This window comes from Bos indicus, chromosome 29 (assembly GCF_029378745.1).
Source record: "Bos indicus isolate NIAB-ARS_2022 breed Sahiwal x Tharparkar chromosome 29, NIAB-ARS_B.indTharparkar_mat_pri_1.0, whole genome shotgun sequence".
In the NCBI taxonomy this organism is placed as follows: Eukaryota; Metazoa; Chordata; class Mammalia; order Artiodactyla; family Bovidae; genus Bos; species Bos indicus.
Genome location: NC_091788.1, coordinates 43,720,511 through 43,736,738, shown reverse-complemented (window position 1 = coordinate 43,736,738; position 16,228 = coordinate 43,720,511). Strand labels below are relative to the sequence as shown.

At 51.7% G+C, this 16,228-nt stretch overlaps 1 protein-coding gene across 2 annotated transcripts; it reads left to right on the top strand.

Annotated features, from left to right (window-relative positions):
* The first annotated feature begins 1,599 nt into the window (after window positions 1-1,599).
* BATF2 (basic leucine zipper ATF-like transcription factor 2) lies at window positions 1,600-10,546 on the top strand. 2 transcript variants are annotated; one of them, XM_019955343.2, is made up of 3 exons: window positions 1,600-3,653; window positions 5,211-5,315; window positions 8,526-10,546. In XM_019955343.2, exons 1-3 carry the CDS (start codon window positions 3,615-3,617, stop codon window positions 9,204-9,206), a joined length of 825 nt encoding a protein of 274 aa, XP_019810902.2. In that variant the 5' UTR covers window positions 1,600-3,614; the 3' UTR covers window positions 9,207-10,546. The 2 variants fall into 2 exon arrangements, with proteins under 2 accessions (XP_019810902.2, XP_019810901.2); XM_019955342.2 differs by having other exon boundaries at window positions 1,610-3,653; window positions 8,523-10,546.
* The last annotated feature ends 5,682 nt before the right edge of the window (window positions 10,547-16,228 follow it).

Genomic DNA, 16,228 nt, shown 5'->3' with positions numbered 1-16,228 from the left:
CCTGATGCTGGGAAAGACTGAGGGCAGGAGAAGAAGAGGGCAACAGAGGATGAGATGATTGGATGACATTATCAACTCTATGGACATGAGTTGGAGCAAGCTCCAGGAGATGGTGAAGGACAGGGAAGCCTGGTGTGCTGCAGTCCATGGGGTCGCAGAGTCGGACATGACTGAGTGACTGAATAGCAACATTACGTGGAGGCAGTTTGAGGTGCTGGAGATGCTTCAGAGAGTAAGACAGGCAGCGATCTTGCTGCCCAGGAGCTCACTCTGTCACCCTGGTTTGGGGAGGCCTCCAAGCCTTCACCCATGGAGGTGCTCCAGTCTTGGGACTCATGGACTGGGGCCTTCCATGCAGGGTGTGGAGACAGGGCTTGGAGGAAGATGGTGTGTCCCCCTCCAGCTCCGCCCCCTTCCCCCAGATGACCTTGCCTCTCTGGGCATTAGTTCCTCACCTTCTAAGTAAGAAGTTGGACTGGGTGCCCTGAAGCCTACTTTACCAGCCTGGCATAGCCATCCATGGTTAAACATTACCCACTCTGTGTCCCTCCCTCCCTGCCACTCCTCAGGGACATCAAGCCATAAATGCTGCCTTCTTTGATTTTCCTCCGGGGCTGTGGCCTTCTGAGAGGGGTCACAGGAACACTTGCTATCTCCCTTCCGCCAAAAGCCAGAGTCTTGAGAGGGGAACACTGGGGTCCACGTCTAGGGCCGGGAGCTTGAGGTGGGGATACCTGGGCCCTAGCCCTATTCACCCCTCCCTCCCCACCTCCAGGTGTGTTTTCCTTGGTTACATCATGCCTGTGGCTCCCCCGGAGGAGGAGCCCCTTCCCTGAGGAGCTTATGGCCTAATGAGCCCCTCAGGTGCCCGCCTCAGGCAAGAGGCCTCAGCCCTCTTGGTTTCTGGGAAACAGGAGTAATTCAGAGTAGTTGGGGCAGCCTCACTGCATGGGGTGCCCCCACTTTAGCCTCCTCCCCCAGGCCCTTCACACACAAGGAGGGCCAGGCCCAGCCGTCATGCCCAATCCCATGTATAAACAGGCATTTAAAATTATGAGGTGGCATAATTCCTCCTGTGTCCCCACAAATCTCAGGAATGGGAATGGATTCTAACCAGATAGTACTTCACCATATGCAAAGAGCTCTCTTCTCATTTCATTCGTTCCCATCTTCAAATCAACTTTGTAAACAGATATGATTTCCTGGTCATCCACAGCATCTATACAAGAACACTGAGATCCCAGGTGCTAGACCTGGTGAGGAGAGTGCCACGTGCCAGATTCCAGTCTGACTCTAGAGCAGAAACAGGTTTCATGCCCACTTCTGGCATGAAAGTGTTATGAAAGTGTTGGTCGCTCAGTCCTGTCTGACTCTTTGCGACCCCGTGAACTGCAGCCCACCAGGCTCCTCTGTCCATGGAATTCTCCAGGCAAGAACACTGGAGTGGGTAGCCAGTCCCTTCTCCAGGGGATCCTCCCAACCCAGGTATTGAACCTAGGTCTCTTGCACTGCAGGCAGATTCTGTACTGTCTGAGCTACTGGGGAAGCCCAAGTCTCTCAGTCGTGTCTGACTGTCTGTGATCCCATGGACTGTAGCCTGCCAGGCTCCTCTGTCCCAGAATTCTCCCAGCAAGAATACTGGGGTGGGTAGCAGGGGACTATTGCTCTCAATGCCCTGCTCATGACAGGCATTACCGATCAATTATGGCATGGCAGACATTGCTAATCAATTGTGGTGTTCTTTTTTTTTTCTCTCTTTTGGCTGCTCATGAGTCTTGTAGGGATCTTAGTTCCCCCACCAGGGATTGAACCCAGGCCACGGCAGTGAAAGTGCCACGTCCAAAGCACTGGACCACCAGGGAGTTCCTGACAGTGTTCTTTTCTAATAAGCTCAGAGACAGCTGTGAACTCCTCAACACACTATCTCTCAGGACACCATTATCTGTCAGAAGATGGAATCCACAGTATTTACCCACACCATCAGCCTTGAGCCCTTGAGACTCAGGCACAATCCCCAGATGCTCTGGTCAGCAGACCACAGGACTCTTCACTGTATATCAGTTATGATGCTGTTCTTGGACAGGGATCAGTGGCTCCACCATCCCCTGAACTTCTGTCGCTCCCAAGCATGGTCTGTCTTAGAGATTCAGCAACCATACAGATTTGCCTGGGGCTTCAGGTTTTTTTAGGTCTTTAACAAAACTTTTTATTGTGAAACATTATGAAACATCAGGACTACCCCAAAGTGTGGTGGTGGTGGTCTACTCACTAAGTCGTATCCGACTCTTTGTGACCCCACAGACTGTAGCCCACCTGGCTCCTCTGTCCATGGGATTTCCCAGGCAAGAATACTGGAATGGGTTGCCCTTTCCCTCTCCAGGACCCCAGAGTGTAGCTAATAGTACTATCACAAGACAACTGCGTTCCCACAGTTGAAGCACTGATATTTCACAGACGCACTGAAGTCTCTGTGGGCCCCTTTAGTCCCTCTCCACCTCCACCCCCACCCAGCCACCACTCTCTGAATTTTGTGTTTCTGATTCTCATGCATATTTTTATGCTTTTCCTACGTAATCACATATCCTATTATTCACCATTACAGAAATGGTGTTATTCAGATCTTGTTGCCACTTGTCATTTTCATCCAAGTGGGTGGAATGAACTTTTAGACACGATGATACACGCAGCTTTGACTCTTCGCCGCATCACAATTGTATTTCTTGGGCCCCCGTTCTGCACCGGCCACGTTTTCAGGTGCCTCACCTGCCTTCACGTACGTAACCTTCGCAACAAAACTTCCTTTATCCCCACTTAACAGATTTGGAAACAGAGGCACAGAAAGGTGAAATGACGAACCTGAGTCACGTAGCTTGGGAGCTGTGCTCTTAACTGCTAGACGCCACTCTCTCTTCTGCTGCGTGGTCTGTTGTATGAAAACACAGCCATTAGCCATCTGTTCGTCTATTTAAGGGCCATTGCTTATTTTTGCAGACTTGTCTCAACATTATTAGTCTCACAGGGTTGGGGGAGGTGGTTATATTATCTTGCTTAATTCCTACATCAAGCCTGTGAGTGGATATCTGTATCATCTCCCTTTTCAGACGAGGAAACTAAGGCTCAGAGAGGGTAAATCACCTTCTGAAAGCTGCACAGCTCCAACGAGCCAAAAGCTGCACAGCTCCAACTGTGAACCTGGCTCCTGCAATTGTGGAGCCCAGGGGTCCCCCCACATCCCTGGTGAGCCCTTGGTGCCCCACTGGCTTCTTCTCTTGGCTCTGTCGTTGGCAGCCTGCCTGCCCTCTCCTACAACAGCCTCCCCACACCTGGCCTTCAGCCCCCCTCCTCTAGCCACCCTCCACCGTCCTCATCCCAGAGAAGGGGCCCAACCGGAAGGCCCGTTCGTGTGAGGAAATTCCAGCCACGTGAGCCAAGCCGAGCCTGGGATTCTGAGCAGCCGGTGGCTTTAGGAGAAACTGAAACTTGGCTTGTTGGGGGCGGAGTGGTCACCGGGGATTTAAAGAGCTGCCACTTCCTTGGGCCCCAAGAGGGCACTGGGAGGTCACAGCAGCTGAGGGACGCCCCGACCGGTGTGAGCCCGGGTTCTCCTCCCCACCATGCACCTCTGCGGGGGCGATGGGCCTCTGACCAGGACGGTGAGTGCAGGGGAGCAGGTTCGGGGGCTAAGAAGGGGAACATGCCTCAGGGTGCCGGGGCTGGCTCTGTTCGCATGGGCTTGGGGGCGGAGGCCTCACACACCCCATCTCTGGACCTCAGTCTCCTTAGGGGTTTGGCTTGAGGGCTTTCCTGCTTTCACATTGCGGATCCAGGCTTCAGTTTAGAACTCGGCCTCTGATTACAGCTGCTCCTCACTACCTGTCCTACGCTGCCATTACAGGAGCCTCCTCCTTCCTCCCCCAGCTCTCTGGCCACGGTTCCCCTGGAGGCCTTGCCTCTAGTCCAGAACCCAAGTACCAGAGGCCCAAGGCCTTCTCTTATGGCGGGTCTTTCCCCTCCAGACTCCAGTCTCTCAGGCCCCAGCACCTGCAAGGGGCCTCCTGAACCTGGGAGTCGCAGAGTCCTCAGCCAGGGCGGCAGGGTCTTGCCTGAGGTCCCCACACTCAGAACACACCTCCCAGAGTGACCTGAGGGAGGGGGTTGTGGGGTCTCCAGTGTTCCCTCTTGTCTGATTTTCCAGAGCCCTGGGCATTTGGGTTAACTATTTCATCTAAGTTCATGAACCCAGTGTAGGGAGAGGGTCACAGCTGTCACCCTCTGCGTCCGCTCTTCTGTCAGAGGGGACTCATTCCCTCATTCTAGGCTGCTGGCCCACTAGAATGCAAGTAGCCTGAGGGCAGAGAGTACTGCCTCTTACGTTTGCTGCCGTGTCCCCTCAGCTCAGTGCGTGGCACATCATAGTGCACAAATGTCTGTGGGATTAATGAATATCAGCTTTGGGCCTGCGCTGGGCAAGGGAACACAGAGTAGAATCAGAATCGCGCCCTGTCCCGTCCTCACAGAAAGAGCTCAGGGCTAGAGAAATCAACACCTTAACAGTGGAAACAGTAGTGATTAGAACAACAGCGACTTTTATTAACCCCTGCCAGCTTTCCAGCCAGTGAGGAAGGCACCTGTGCCTCCATTTGGGGCAGATCAGGCAATGGGGCTCAGGGAAGTGAGTGAGCTACCCAGAGCAACACGGTCCATAAGGAGGCTGTAGGTGTGAAGTGGGTTGTCTAGGGCGTGTGCTGCCCGGTCATGAGCTGTGAGTGGTACGTGTGTGAGGCTGGCATTCCACCGAGCGGTGCTGTGTCTGTGATGGGGTGTGTGGACACCGACGGAGCCAGAGAGGGCTTCTGGGGGAAAGGGGACCCTCGGGGACTTGATTCAAGAAGGATATGGCTGAGACTTCCCTGGTGGTTCAGTGGTTAAGTCTCCAGGCTTCCAATTTAGGGGTCATGGGTTTGAACGCTGGTGGCTCCCCCTGGCTGCTCCCTCTACCTTTAGACAGCAGCCCAGCTAGACCCTCACTCCTTGCTGGCTGTTTGGCTCAAATGTCACCGCCTCAGAAGGAGAAGGTCTTTCTAAACACCTGAGCTAAACTAAGATCCCACAGGCTGCACAGCGCTGACCCTCCCCAAAAGAGAAGGGGATGGCTTTACAGCTAGCCCGCCCCTGTCGGGCCCCCTGAGCCCCAGTCTCTCACCCTACAGGACGCTGAGGAGCATCAGAGGCAGCTGAGGAAGAAACAGAAGAACCGGGCGGCCGCCCAGAGAAGCCGGCAGAAGCACACGAACAAGGCGGATGCCCTGCACCAGGTGGGGGTGCCTCCCTTCCCTTCCCCGACGTCACTCACCTGGCCCGGCCACCTCTTCTCCGTCCCACTAATCAGCAGTTCCCCTGCACTGCTGTAGGTGCCAGGGGCCCTGAACTTGGGGAGAGAGGAGGGCTCTGCTGCTGAGATTCAAAAATTCCTGAGTGTTGAGCGGAAATTGTGTGCCAGATACACGCTGGGCTCCAGGGGCATGACAGTGCATCCTCAGCCCAGGCCTGCCCTCAAGGCACTCCCAGTCTAGAGGGAGGAGACAAGAAGGGGAGGGAAACTGGGAGAACCTGGCCCAGTGACCAGGTGAGGCCTTCATTCAAAGGTAGGTCCCTGAGCCTTGCCCATCCAGAACCTAGCTCAGAGGTGCTGCACTGCGGTGATCACCCTGCCTGTCTAGGTTCTGATGTAAGTGGCCAAGACCGTCTGTGAGAAACTGGTTCAGGGTTAAGACAGGCTGGCTTTAGAGTCCCAGCTGCTGCATTCCATAGCTGCAGGTCATTTCTTTCACTGAGCTTCACTGTCCTCATCCGAAAATCCCTGCCCCCTGGCAGGACCCTTGTGAAGATTAAAGGAGGCCAAGGAGCCTGGTGGGGTGGAGGGTGGGGGGCTCCACTCACACTTGATGGTAACCTGACCTCAGATGGTAACCTGACCTTGGGGTTTCCCTTCTTCCTCTGTGCAGAAAGGACACACCTCGGGGGGCCCATTAAGAGCTGGGTTCAGGACCTGGCCTTTGGTTGGGCTGCATACACGATAGTCCTTACTGCAATGAGTAAACTTCGGAGCCCTCCACACCCAAAAGTCCTACGCTCTCTGCGACCCCAGCCGCACCATCCACCTTCCTCTCCTAACATCCTGCACCTCGTTCTCTCTGTTCCTTCCTTGGTGGAGCATGTCCAGCCTCAGGGGCTCCCCCGGCTGCTCCCTCTGTCTTCAGACAGCAGCCCAGCTAGATCTTCACTCCTTGCTGGGTGTTTGGCTCAAATGTCACCAGCTCAAAAGGAGGAGGTCTTTCTAAATGTCTGAGCTAAAGAGACCTCACCTATTACTCTGCTTTATTTTTCTGGTTAGCACTGACCTTGCATTCCAAGTTTAGATGTTGACCATTGCTTGTCCTCCTCCCCAGACTGTAAGCACCCTGAAGGCAGGGAGCTCTTCTGCTGCCTACTGTCTCCCCATCACCTGGACCAGTGCCTGGCAGATAGAAGGAACTCAGTATTTCTCTGTGGAGTGAACAATAGAGTCAAAATAAAGTGGGAACTCATAGGTAGGAACAACACACAGGTAGTTGGGTTAAGGTGATACAGGGATGAAGTCTGAGCTGGTTTTGAGGGATGAATAGGAGTTTTCCAAATGGATGAAGGTAAGAAAAAGCATTGCAGGCAAATGAAATAGGGCTGGCACGAGCATAAGAGAGTTGCACCCTGTACAATGCATGAGAATGAGGGCTGATACCCAGGATGGCATGCTTGGGAGCAGCTGAGACTTCATGAGCTCATTTATTCCTTCCTTCCAGAAATGCCTACTGAGTATCTCTCGTGCAGCAAGCACAGTTCTAAGCACTGTAGATACAGCTGTGAACACAGCACACAAAAGTCCAGTTCACCCTCCTAGGGCTTGTATTTTCATGGGGAAGCTGGATAGACAAATAAATGACCCATGAGGTATTTGGGATATCAGATAGTGATAAGTGCTCTAGGAAGGATTAAAGCAGGGAAGAGGGAAGGGAGTGGGATATGTAGGGTGATGGAAACCTACCTGGGGAAGCCCTCCCAGAGGAGGTGACGTTGAGCAACCTGAGGGTGGTAAATGAATGAATAAGTGACCCAGTTTCTGGAGGTGAATTGATGCCTTTGGAGAATTTAGGTAAAGAGTGACCTAATGACATGTTTTTAAAATGTCTTTCCAACTTCCACAGCAGAAACCAGCTTGGGAGTGGCGCTGTGGGTGGCTTTGAGGCCTGTTAGAACTTTGAGTCCATGGCTTAAGCAACATTTTAATATAAAACACCCTTGCAGCTTCTTCTTTTAGAAAGTGTCCATAAGAGGCAGGGCAAGGGGCGCAAAGGAAGTCACTGAGCCAGCTGCTGCTGCTGCTGCTGCTGCTAAGTCGCTTCAGTCGTGTCTGACTCTTTGTGACCCCATAGATGGCAACCCACAAGGCTCCCCCGTCCCTGGGATTCTCCAGGCAAGAACACTGGAGTGAGTTGCCATTTCCTTCTCCAATGCATGAAAGTGAAAAGTGAAAGTGAAGTTGCTCAGTCGTGTCTGACTCCTAGCGACCCCATGGACTGCAGCCTACCAGGCTCCTCCGTCCATGGGATTTTCCAGGCAAGAGCACTGGAGTGGGGTGCCATTGCCTTCTCCGAGTCTGATGAGCTGTGGAAATAAAGTTTCTTCTGCATTTTCCACCACTGTTGCCATCATACTAATAAATGATTGTTTAGAACTTCACATTGATTACTGTCCCACTGAGTTCCCACCCAGTACTCAGCAGAACAGAACCTAAATGCCGAAAAGAGCACACCCGTGCTGCCAACCTGTAAAACGTGACCCTGGACTCCGCCCACAGTGCCTCGGTGGGCAAGTGCTGGATGTCGAGGAGGTCTGGCAGTGGCATTGAGCAGCCTAGAAGTGTCTAGGACAGAGGACATCTAAGTTGTCACAAGAAGGCCATGTCAGGATTAGACCGGGGAAGCGGGGCTGGAATTGTCCAGGCAGAGGAGACTGCAAGTGTGACGAGGAAGCAGAGTCCATTTGAGGAACAGGAAGTGGAGGCATCAGGAGCAGTTGGAGAGATAAAACTGGAAGTGTGAGCTGGGGCCCCCACACATGGGGAGTCACGGGAGACTTTAAAGGGCTTTAATGTTCCATTAGCACTGCAGCCGTCGAATGTCTCCTCTGGGCCAAGAGATCAGGTAGTTTGAGAGGCGCATCAGTTAGGAGGCTGGTAGAGCTCCCGGGTGAGTGGAGACCCCAGGCTGGCTGGCTCAGGGACCTGGCACTGGGGAGACAGAGCAGACAGGTCTGAGCTGGTGGTCATGAATGTCTGGCCAGAGAGCAGCCAAAGGGCATTGAGGTGGCAGGAGTATCTTTCCTCCTAAATTGAGGACCCTGGGGCATTGGGAAATAGGGCTCAAGCTGGGCCTCTGACTCTGGCTGACATAACCCTCCCCACCTATATCTGCTTCTCCCCCCAGCAGCATGAGTCACTGGAGAAGCAGAACCACGCCCTGCGGAAGGAGATCCAGGCCCTTCAGGCCGAGCTAGCCTGGTGGACTCAGGCCCTGCACGTGCATGAGCGCCTGTGCCTGCTGGACTGTGCCTCCTGCTTGGCTCCAGGGGCCGCTGGCTTCTGGGGCCAGGCCGAGCGGCCCCCAGGCTCCGTGCCCCACGGACAGCATGGCTGCCAGGAGCAGCTGGGCCTGTTCCGGACCCCAGTCTCTTCTCCCTCGGCTCCGCAACCCTCTCCAGACCCACAGCCTCATGGTTCCCTCAGCCTCCTCCTGTCCCCTCTGCCCTCACTGTCCCTCGGTCCCACTGCAGTCACTGCATCTCCTGCACAGCTGTCACCCAGCCCTGCCCAGTCCACCTCCCCTGCTGGCTCTGGCCTGCTGAAACCTTCCTCTAAGCTCAACATCGTCCTGCCCAGCCCCACAGCCCAACCTGCCCCTCTAGAGTTCCTCAGGCTGGAGCACCCCAACGGGGGAAAGCCAGGGTCCACACCCCACAGCCCCTCAGCTGCTACGGGGCTGGGGTCTCTGCAGGGCAGGGAGCATAAGCCAGCTTCCTCAGCAGCAGATTGGCAAGGGCTGGGCGTGGATCCCAGCCCCCACCCCCTCCTGGACTTCCCTCTGCTCTCTTCTGCTCAAGTCCACTTCTAATCTGGCCCCCAGAACTGGGCTAACCCCTTCCTTGGACCCAGGAAGCAGCCTCAGCACACAGGCATCTCCTCTGTTGCTGCTGGGGGCTGCCTTTCTTGGCTGACCAGCTAACTAGGAGTAGAAAGGACACAGAGGCTCAGAGAAGCCAAGTGACTTGTCCAAGGTCACACAGCCTTTCTTGGGACTCGAAACATCACAATCTGCTCCTCCTTCTCCTGGTGGGATCCTGGCCCAGGCACCGTAGGGGCTGGGGTCCTAGAAACCTAGAGCCGGCATGAGAGGTTTAAGTGCTGGGAGTGGGGAGGGACGCTCCCCACTGTTTGCTCTGTGATTCCCAGGGCCACAAAGCCCTGTAATTTCTGAAAGTTTGCCTTTACTGGGGCTGGTCCAGAGCCCAAACCCAGGTGGGGAAGGGCCCAGCAGGAGCCCAGAAGAGAATCCTTTCTGCTCCTAGTAGTTTTTTCAATGCCAAAGAGCTGAACCTGTGGGTTGGAGTTGTGGACAAGCCTGGAGCAGTCCCCTCTGGGATTTCTACCCACTGAGGGTCCATAGCCACATGGTGACCTTGGATTCTGAAGGGTCGGCTCACCAAGCTATTCCCGAAAACTCCCTACCTCTCCCTTCCTCCCAGGGCCATGGTGAGTGGACTTCTGAGAGCATTCATATCCTGCACAAAAGGCAGGTGGAAAGAATGAGGGAAGGACCAGGTGCAAACTTAGGTTTGAGCAAGTGGTGGACTTGAACCTTTTGCTTTGTGATTCCCTGCTTCCCAGGTGGTGATAGTGGTAAAGAACTTGCCTGCCAATGCAGGAGACGTAAGAGACGTAGGTTCCAGCCCTAGGTTGGGAATATCCCCTGGAGGAGGGCATGGCAACCCACTCCAGTATTCTTGCTTGGAGAATCCCCCTGGACAGAGGAGCCTGGCGGGCTACAGTCCGTGGGGGCGCAAAGAGTTGGACATGACTGAGCAACTAGCACTTAGCACGCAGCGAGACCTGTGTCTTCTTCAGTGCTGTCCTCATCCCTGTGCAGCCCACAGGCCCCCATTACCCTCCAGCCCCTCTGAGCAATGACCCTGTTGCTCTTTGGCCTGATGGAGCAGGGTCCTGGGACCAGATAGGAGCACAGTTGCAGCGCCTGCTTGGGGATGGGGGTGGAAGTGCGGGACGGTTCTCATTCAGACTCAAGACGAACACTGTAAGGGGACAGAGATGAGAAACTCCAGCTCTTCACCCAGATTTACACATGTAAGCAGACACTAGGCTAGTGTTTGACACACTCCAGGAAATGCTGAGCACTTGGTACCTATGTTATGATAAATAAAGTGTTTTCCAATTCTTTTTGCTTTGGTTAGTTGTTTAAAATTCTGACTGTACTTTGTACTATTGAACCAAAAGACCTTTGAAAGGAAAGCACATGGTCTAGAATCTTAAGTGGGCAATCCCTCATGGACTTCTTAATCCAACCTCCCTTCCCATTTTGCAGATGAGGAGACTGAGGCCTTAAGATGGGATGGACTTGCTCAGAGTCATGCAGGAAGAGGAGGTGTCGTGGCCACAGGATTGTGGATGGCTGCAGAGCAGGAGTCACCAGCAGGTTCAGGGAGAACAGACTGGTGGGAGGGAAGCCAAGACATTGTTGGTTGGAGGCTGGCTTGAGTCTGGGACAAGAGTCGATATGACGTATGGCGCTCCAGGACTCGTGGGGTGACGAGGACACTGTGGCCTGGCTTGTGTCTGTATAACCTAAAATTTGTCAGGCACTCTCTGTGTAACTTGGGTTAACTCATTGATGCCTCTAATAACTCTGGAAAGTAGATATAATTATTAGCCCATTGTTTGGAAGGGGAAACCAAGGCCCACGGGTGTAAAGGTCACGTAGCTAGGAAATGGTATAGGCTTGATATAACTCAGGAGCACTTAACCACAGGTGATTCTGCCTTCTACCTTCCTGGAACTTTCCCTGTAGGCCCTGAATGGAGGGGCTGAAACATGCCCATAGACATGACCCAAGAAGGTAAAACCCTACCTTAAGCTCAAAATAAGAGAGGGGAGTGACTTAATTAATGTTGGTACACTCATACCCCAGAAGAGATGGTAAGAACAAAGAATGCTTTGAAGAATATTTAATGAGGTGAGAAAATGCTTACAACATATCAAGCAGAAAAAATGGAATGTGCAACTGTCACTATAGTTTTCTGTTTGTTTAAAAATATAAACAGAATCAAAGGAGTGGGAGGAGGTGCTGTAGATTCTTGAGGCATATGAGCTAATATCTGTGAATCCCCAAATTGTAAACAGCCACCACTGTAGCAGAAGCCTTCCACATGGTTGAATATATCCTAGAAATCTATATCTGGGTGTGTCTATTGCTGCATAACAAATTATTCCAAAACCCAGTGGTTTAATCAACAAACATTTATCATCTTAAAATTCCCGTAGAGTGGGAATCTGGGCACAGCTTAGTGGCTCAGGGTTTCTCACAGGCTCCAATCAAAGTGTTGGCCAAGGACTTCTCCGGTGGCCCAGTGGTTCAGACTTCACCTCCCAATGCAGGAGGGTTGAGTTCCAACCCTGTTCAGGGACTAAGATCCTGCATGCCTTGGGGGCAAAAAGAAAAAAACAAACAAACATGAAACAGAAGCAATATTGTAACAAATTCAATAAAGTCTTTAAAAATGGTCCACACAAACAACAACAACGACCCGAGCAAATGAAAAAAAAAACATAAAAATACAGTTCTCAAACCACAAAGTGTTGGCCGGAGCTGCAATCATCCAAAGGCTCAACTGGGGGATCGGCTCCCAAGCTCACATGTATGGCTCCCTGTGGGCCTCAGAAGGTCCACTCCCAAGCTTATTCACCAGGTCATTGGCAGAACTGAGTTCCTGGAGGGCTGCTGGACTGAGGACCTCAGGTTCTTACAGGCTGTTGGGTGCAGGTATTATCTCCTTGCCATGTGGGCCTCTCCATAGGGCTGTTTGACATGGCAGCTGGCTTCGCTCAGAACAAGCAAGCCAGAAAGTGAAAAAGGTGAGCGATCAGAAGCCACAGTCTTTTTGTAACTTAATTTCAGAAATGACATCCTGTCAGTTTTACTATGTTCTGTTGAGTAGAGGCAAGTTACTAGATCCAGCCCACACTCAAGAGAAGAGGATGTCACAAAGGCATAAAAGCCAGAAGGTGGGGCCTCCCTTGGGGTTCAGTGGATGAGAATCTGCCTGCCAGTGCAGGGGACACAGGTTCGATCCCTGGTCCAGGAAGATTCCACATGCTATGGAGCAGCTAAGCCCGTGTGCCACAACCACTGAGCCTGTGCTCTAGAGCCTGCGCTCTACAAGAGAAGCCACTGCAATGAGAATTCTGTGCACTTCAGTGAAGAGGAGCCCTCATTTGCCAGAACTAGAGAAAGTCAGCATGCAGCAACGAAGACCCACTGCAGCCAAAAATATAAAACAAAAACAAAAAAAACAGAAGGCAGGACCATTGGGAGAATATTCATTTTAGAGGTTGCTCATCACACTGGGTGAGAACTAGTACTTTCTTGGATCCCTTCTTTTTCCTTTTATCATCAGCACTAACCCACTCCAGTGTTCTTGCCTGGAGAACCCCGGGACGGCGGAGCCTGGTGGGCTGTCATCTATGAGGTCGCACAGAGTTGGACACGACTGAAGCAACTTAGCAGCAGCAGCACTAGCAGCTGGCTTTCCTTGGGGAGACTATTTGTTTTTAGGAGGAAACAATTTTGACCCCTTGACAGCAGTGGTCATGCCCCCAGTAGTAGGCAGAGATAATCTGGTAGGTTTGAGGCTCCAGCAAGGCTAGAGACACTCAGCCTCACGTTAGCCTTACACAATGCAGACGCTCACTCCTCGGGAACGACCTTTGAAGTGACGCATGAACAGTCAGTGCTGAAAGAGCAAGTGTGTGCAAGCCAAGAGTCTTCTATGCTTTGAAAAGTAATCACTCACTGGAGGACTGAATGTAAACTCAATAAAAATTCTTCCAGCTGTTTTATTTTTTTCTGATATTTACCTCTCTACAGGGTTGAATGGGCTTCCCTAATGGCTCAGCAGGTAAAGAATCTGCCTGCAATGCAGGAGACATGGGTTAGATCCCCAGATCAGGAAGATCCCCTGGAGAAGGGCATGGCAACCCACTCCAGTATTCTTGCTTGGAGAATCCCATGGACAGAGGAGCCCTGTGGGGTACAGTCCATGGGGTTGCAGAGTCAGACACGACTGAAGCGACCAAGCACAGCACACAACACAGTGAGTTGAACGGTAGCACTTGAAAGATAAGTCCACCTAGAACCTGCAAATGTGCCCTTAGGGTTTTGCAGATACAATTAAATTAAAAATCTCCAGATGAAATGATCTTGGATTGTCCAGGTGGGCCCTAAATGCAAAGACCAATAAGAGGAGACCGCTGTAACAGGAAGAGAAGACACAAAGAAGACGGTCATATGAGGACAGAGGCAGAGATTGGAGTTAGGTAGCCCCTAATCAGGAAACACATGGAGTCACCAGAAGCTGGAAGAGGCCAAGAAGGCTTCTCCCCGTGGAACTTCAGAAGGAACTGGGAGAGCTGTGGGGAAGCTGTTGCTGTCTTCCAGGTAAGTGATGGTGGTGACCACAGCCAGGCGGGTAGCAGGGAGGTGGTAAGATGAGGTCTAATTCAGGGTGTGCTTTACAGGTAGGGATGATGGAATGTGCTCATGGATTGGACATGGGGAAAGGGAGGACAGAAGGATGATGTCGCAGCTTGAGACCTTAAGAAAGATTGCGAGAGGAGCAGTTTGGAGTGGGTATGTTCGGGAGGGGAAACCAGGAGACCTGTTTTGGCCAGGTCAAGTTTGAGATGCCTATTTGTCATCTGACTGAATAGAAAACTGTTTGGCAATTAGGGGAATGGTCAAAACTGGGTGTATAGGGAATTTCCTGGCAGTCCAGTGGTTAGGACTCTGGACTTAACACTGCTGAGGGCCTGAGTTTGATCCCTGGCTGGGGAACTAAGATCCTACAAGCCACAAAGCACAGCCGAGAAAAGAAAAAAAAAAGACTGAGTATATAAATTTGGAAGCCAGCAGTATAAAGGTGGGTGGGTGGACATGTTGGGGACCAGATGAAATAATCTATGAAGGCCCTTGCAGCTATGCCTCTATGAGGGCCTCCTCTTCTCAAGCCCCAGAGCTCTCTCAGCCTGGCACTCCTTCCCTCCTGTATGCCCAGAATCTGCCCCCAACCTTCCTCATCAAATGCTTCATTCTCCAGGAAGCCTCATATGACCTTCCAAGATAAAATGACCCCTCAGGCTCCTCATCACACTCATGTGCCTTTCACCAGCATCTATCATTTTCCTTCTTCTGTGACTGACTGTGCCTTCCTATCTTTTTGTCTCCCTCAATGGCAGCAACCAGTCAGGTCCATCATAAGTACATTTAAACAGCAGGAGGCAGTAAAGCATGATGGTTACAGAGTTTGAGCTCCAGGGCCAGACAGGACTGGGTGCACGTTCCAGCTCCGCAACTGGCTCCACACGTCTTCAAGCCTCAGCTTTCTTATCTGAAAAATGGGAATTGAAAAAAGTACCTGCCCACAATCCACCCAATGTATATGTGTGTATGTGTATACATATCCATGTGTGCGTGTGTGTGCTGTTGCTCAGCCATGTCCGACTCTTTGTGACCCCATGGACAGTAGCCTGCCAGGCTCCTCAGTCCACGGGATTATCCTGGCAAGAATACTGGAGTGAGTTGCCATTTCTTCCTCCAGGGGATCTTCCTAACCCAGGAATTGAGCCTGTGTCTCCTGTGGCTCCTGTGTTAGCAGGTGGATTCTTTACCACTGAGCCATCTGGGAAGCCCATACATATTTATATATACATGTAAATGTAATATACATTATATATAATAGAAAAGCTGGAGAAGTCAATGGCAACCCACTCCAGTACTCTTGCCTGGGAAATCCCATGGACGGAGGAGCCTGGTGGGCTACAGTCCATGGGGTCACGAAGAGTCAGACATGACTGAATGACTTCACTTTCATTTGTCACTTTCATGCACTGGAGAAGGAAATAGCAACCCACTCCAGTATTCTTGCCTGGAGAATCCCAGGGATGGGGGAGCCTGGTGGGCTGCTGTCTATGGGGTCACACAGAGTCGGACACGACTGAAGCCACTTAGCAGCCGCATAATAGAAAAGCACATGTTTATCAAAAGACATAAATGAGAGACTTTATATAAACTGAAAATAATCAAAAGGCCCCATCAAGAGTATAACCAATAAATTGTGGAGTATTTTATACTAGATAATGCTACAGAGTAACAGGAATGAGCAAACTATCAACACGACTATCTGGAATAGTGTGAATAAGCTTCACAAACATAGTGCTGGGCCACAGAAGCCAGAGACAGAAGAGAAGGCAATCTGTATGATCCATTTATCTAAAGTTAAAAAGTAGAAAAAAAATTAATCTATGTTGTTAAAAGTCAGGGTAGTGGTTACAGTTGGAGGACAGCACCTGGAAGGGGACAGGAGGCCTTCTTGGTGGGGGGCTGACAATATTCTGTTTCTTGATCTTTGTGGTGGTTACATAAATGCATTCATTGCATGAAACACCGAACAATATGTTTTTGATGTGTGCTCTTTCCTGTTATGTCTGATATACTTCAACAGAAAGAGGGTGGGGGGCTTCTCTGGTGGCTCAGTGGTAAAGAATCCATCTGCCAATGCAGGAGACATGGGTTGAATCCCTGATCCGGGACAATCCCATATGCCACAGAGCAACTAAGCCTGTGCGCCACAGCTGTTGAGCCTGTGCTCTAGAGCCCACGAGCCACACCTACTGAGCCCATGTGCCGCAACTGCTGAAGTCTGAGTGTCCTGGAGCTCGTGCTCTGCAACAGGAGAAGCCACCACAATGAAAAGCCTGTGCACAGCAACTGGAGAATAGCCCTCAGCTGCCACAACTAGAGAAAAGCCTGTGCATCAGTGAAGATCCAGCACAGCCAAAAATAAACAA

Coding starts and splice junctions, on each gene's coding strand:
- BATF2 (XM_019955342.2), top strand. CDS start 3,615: ATGCACCTCTGCGGGGGCGATGGGCCTCTGACCAGGACG. Junction 3,654..5,210: donor ATGGGCCTCTGACCAGGACG/GTGAGTGCAGGG, acceptor CTCACCCTACAG/GACGCTGAGGAGCATCAGAG. Junction 5,316..8,522: donor AGGCGGATGCCCTGCACCAG/GTGGGGGTGCCT, acceptor TTCTCCCCCCAG/CAGCATGAGTCACTGGAGAA.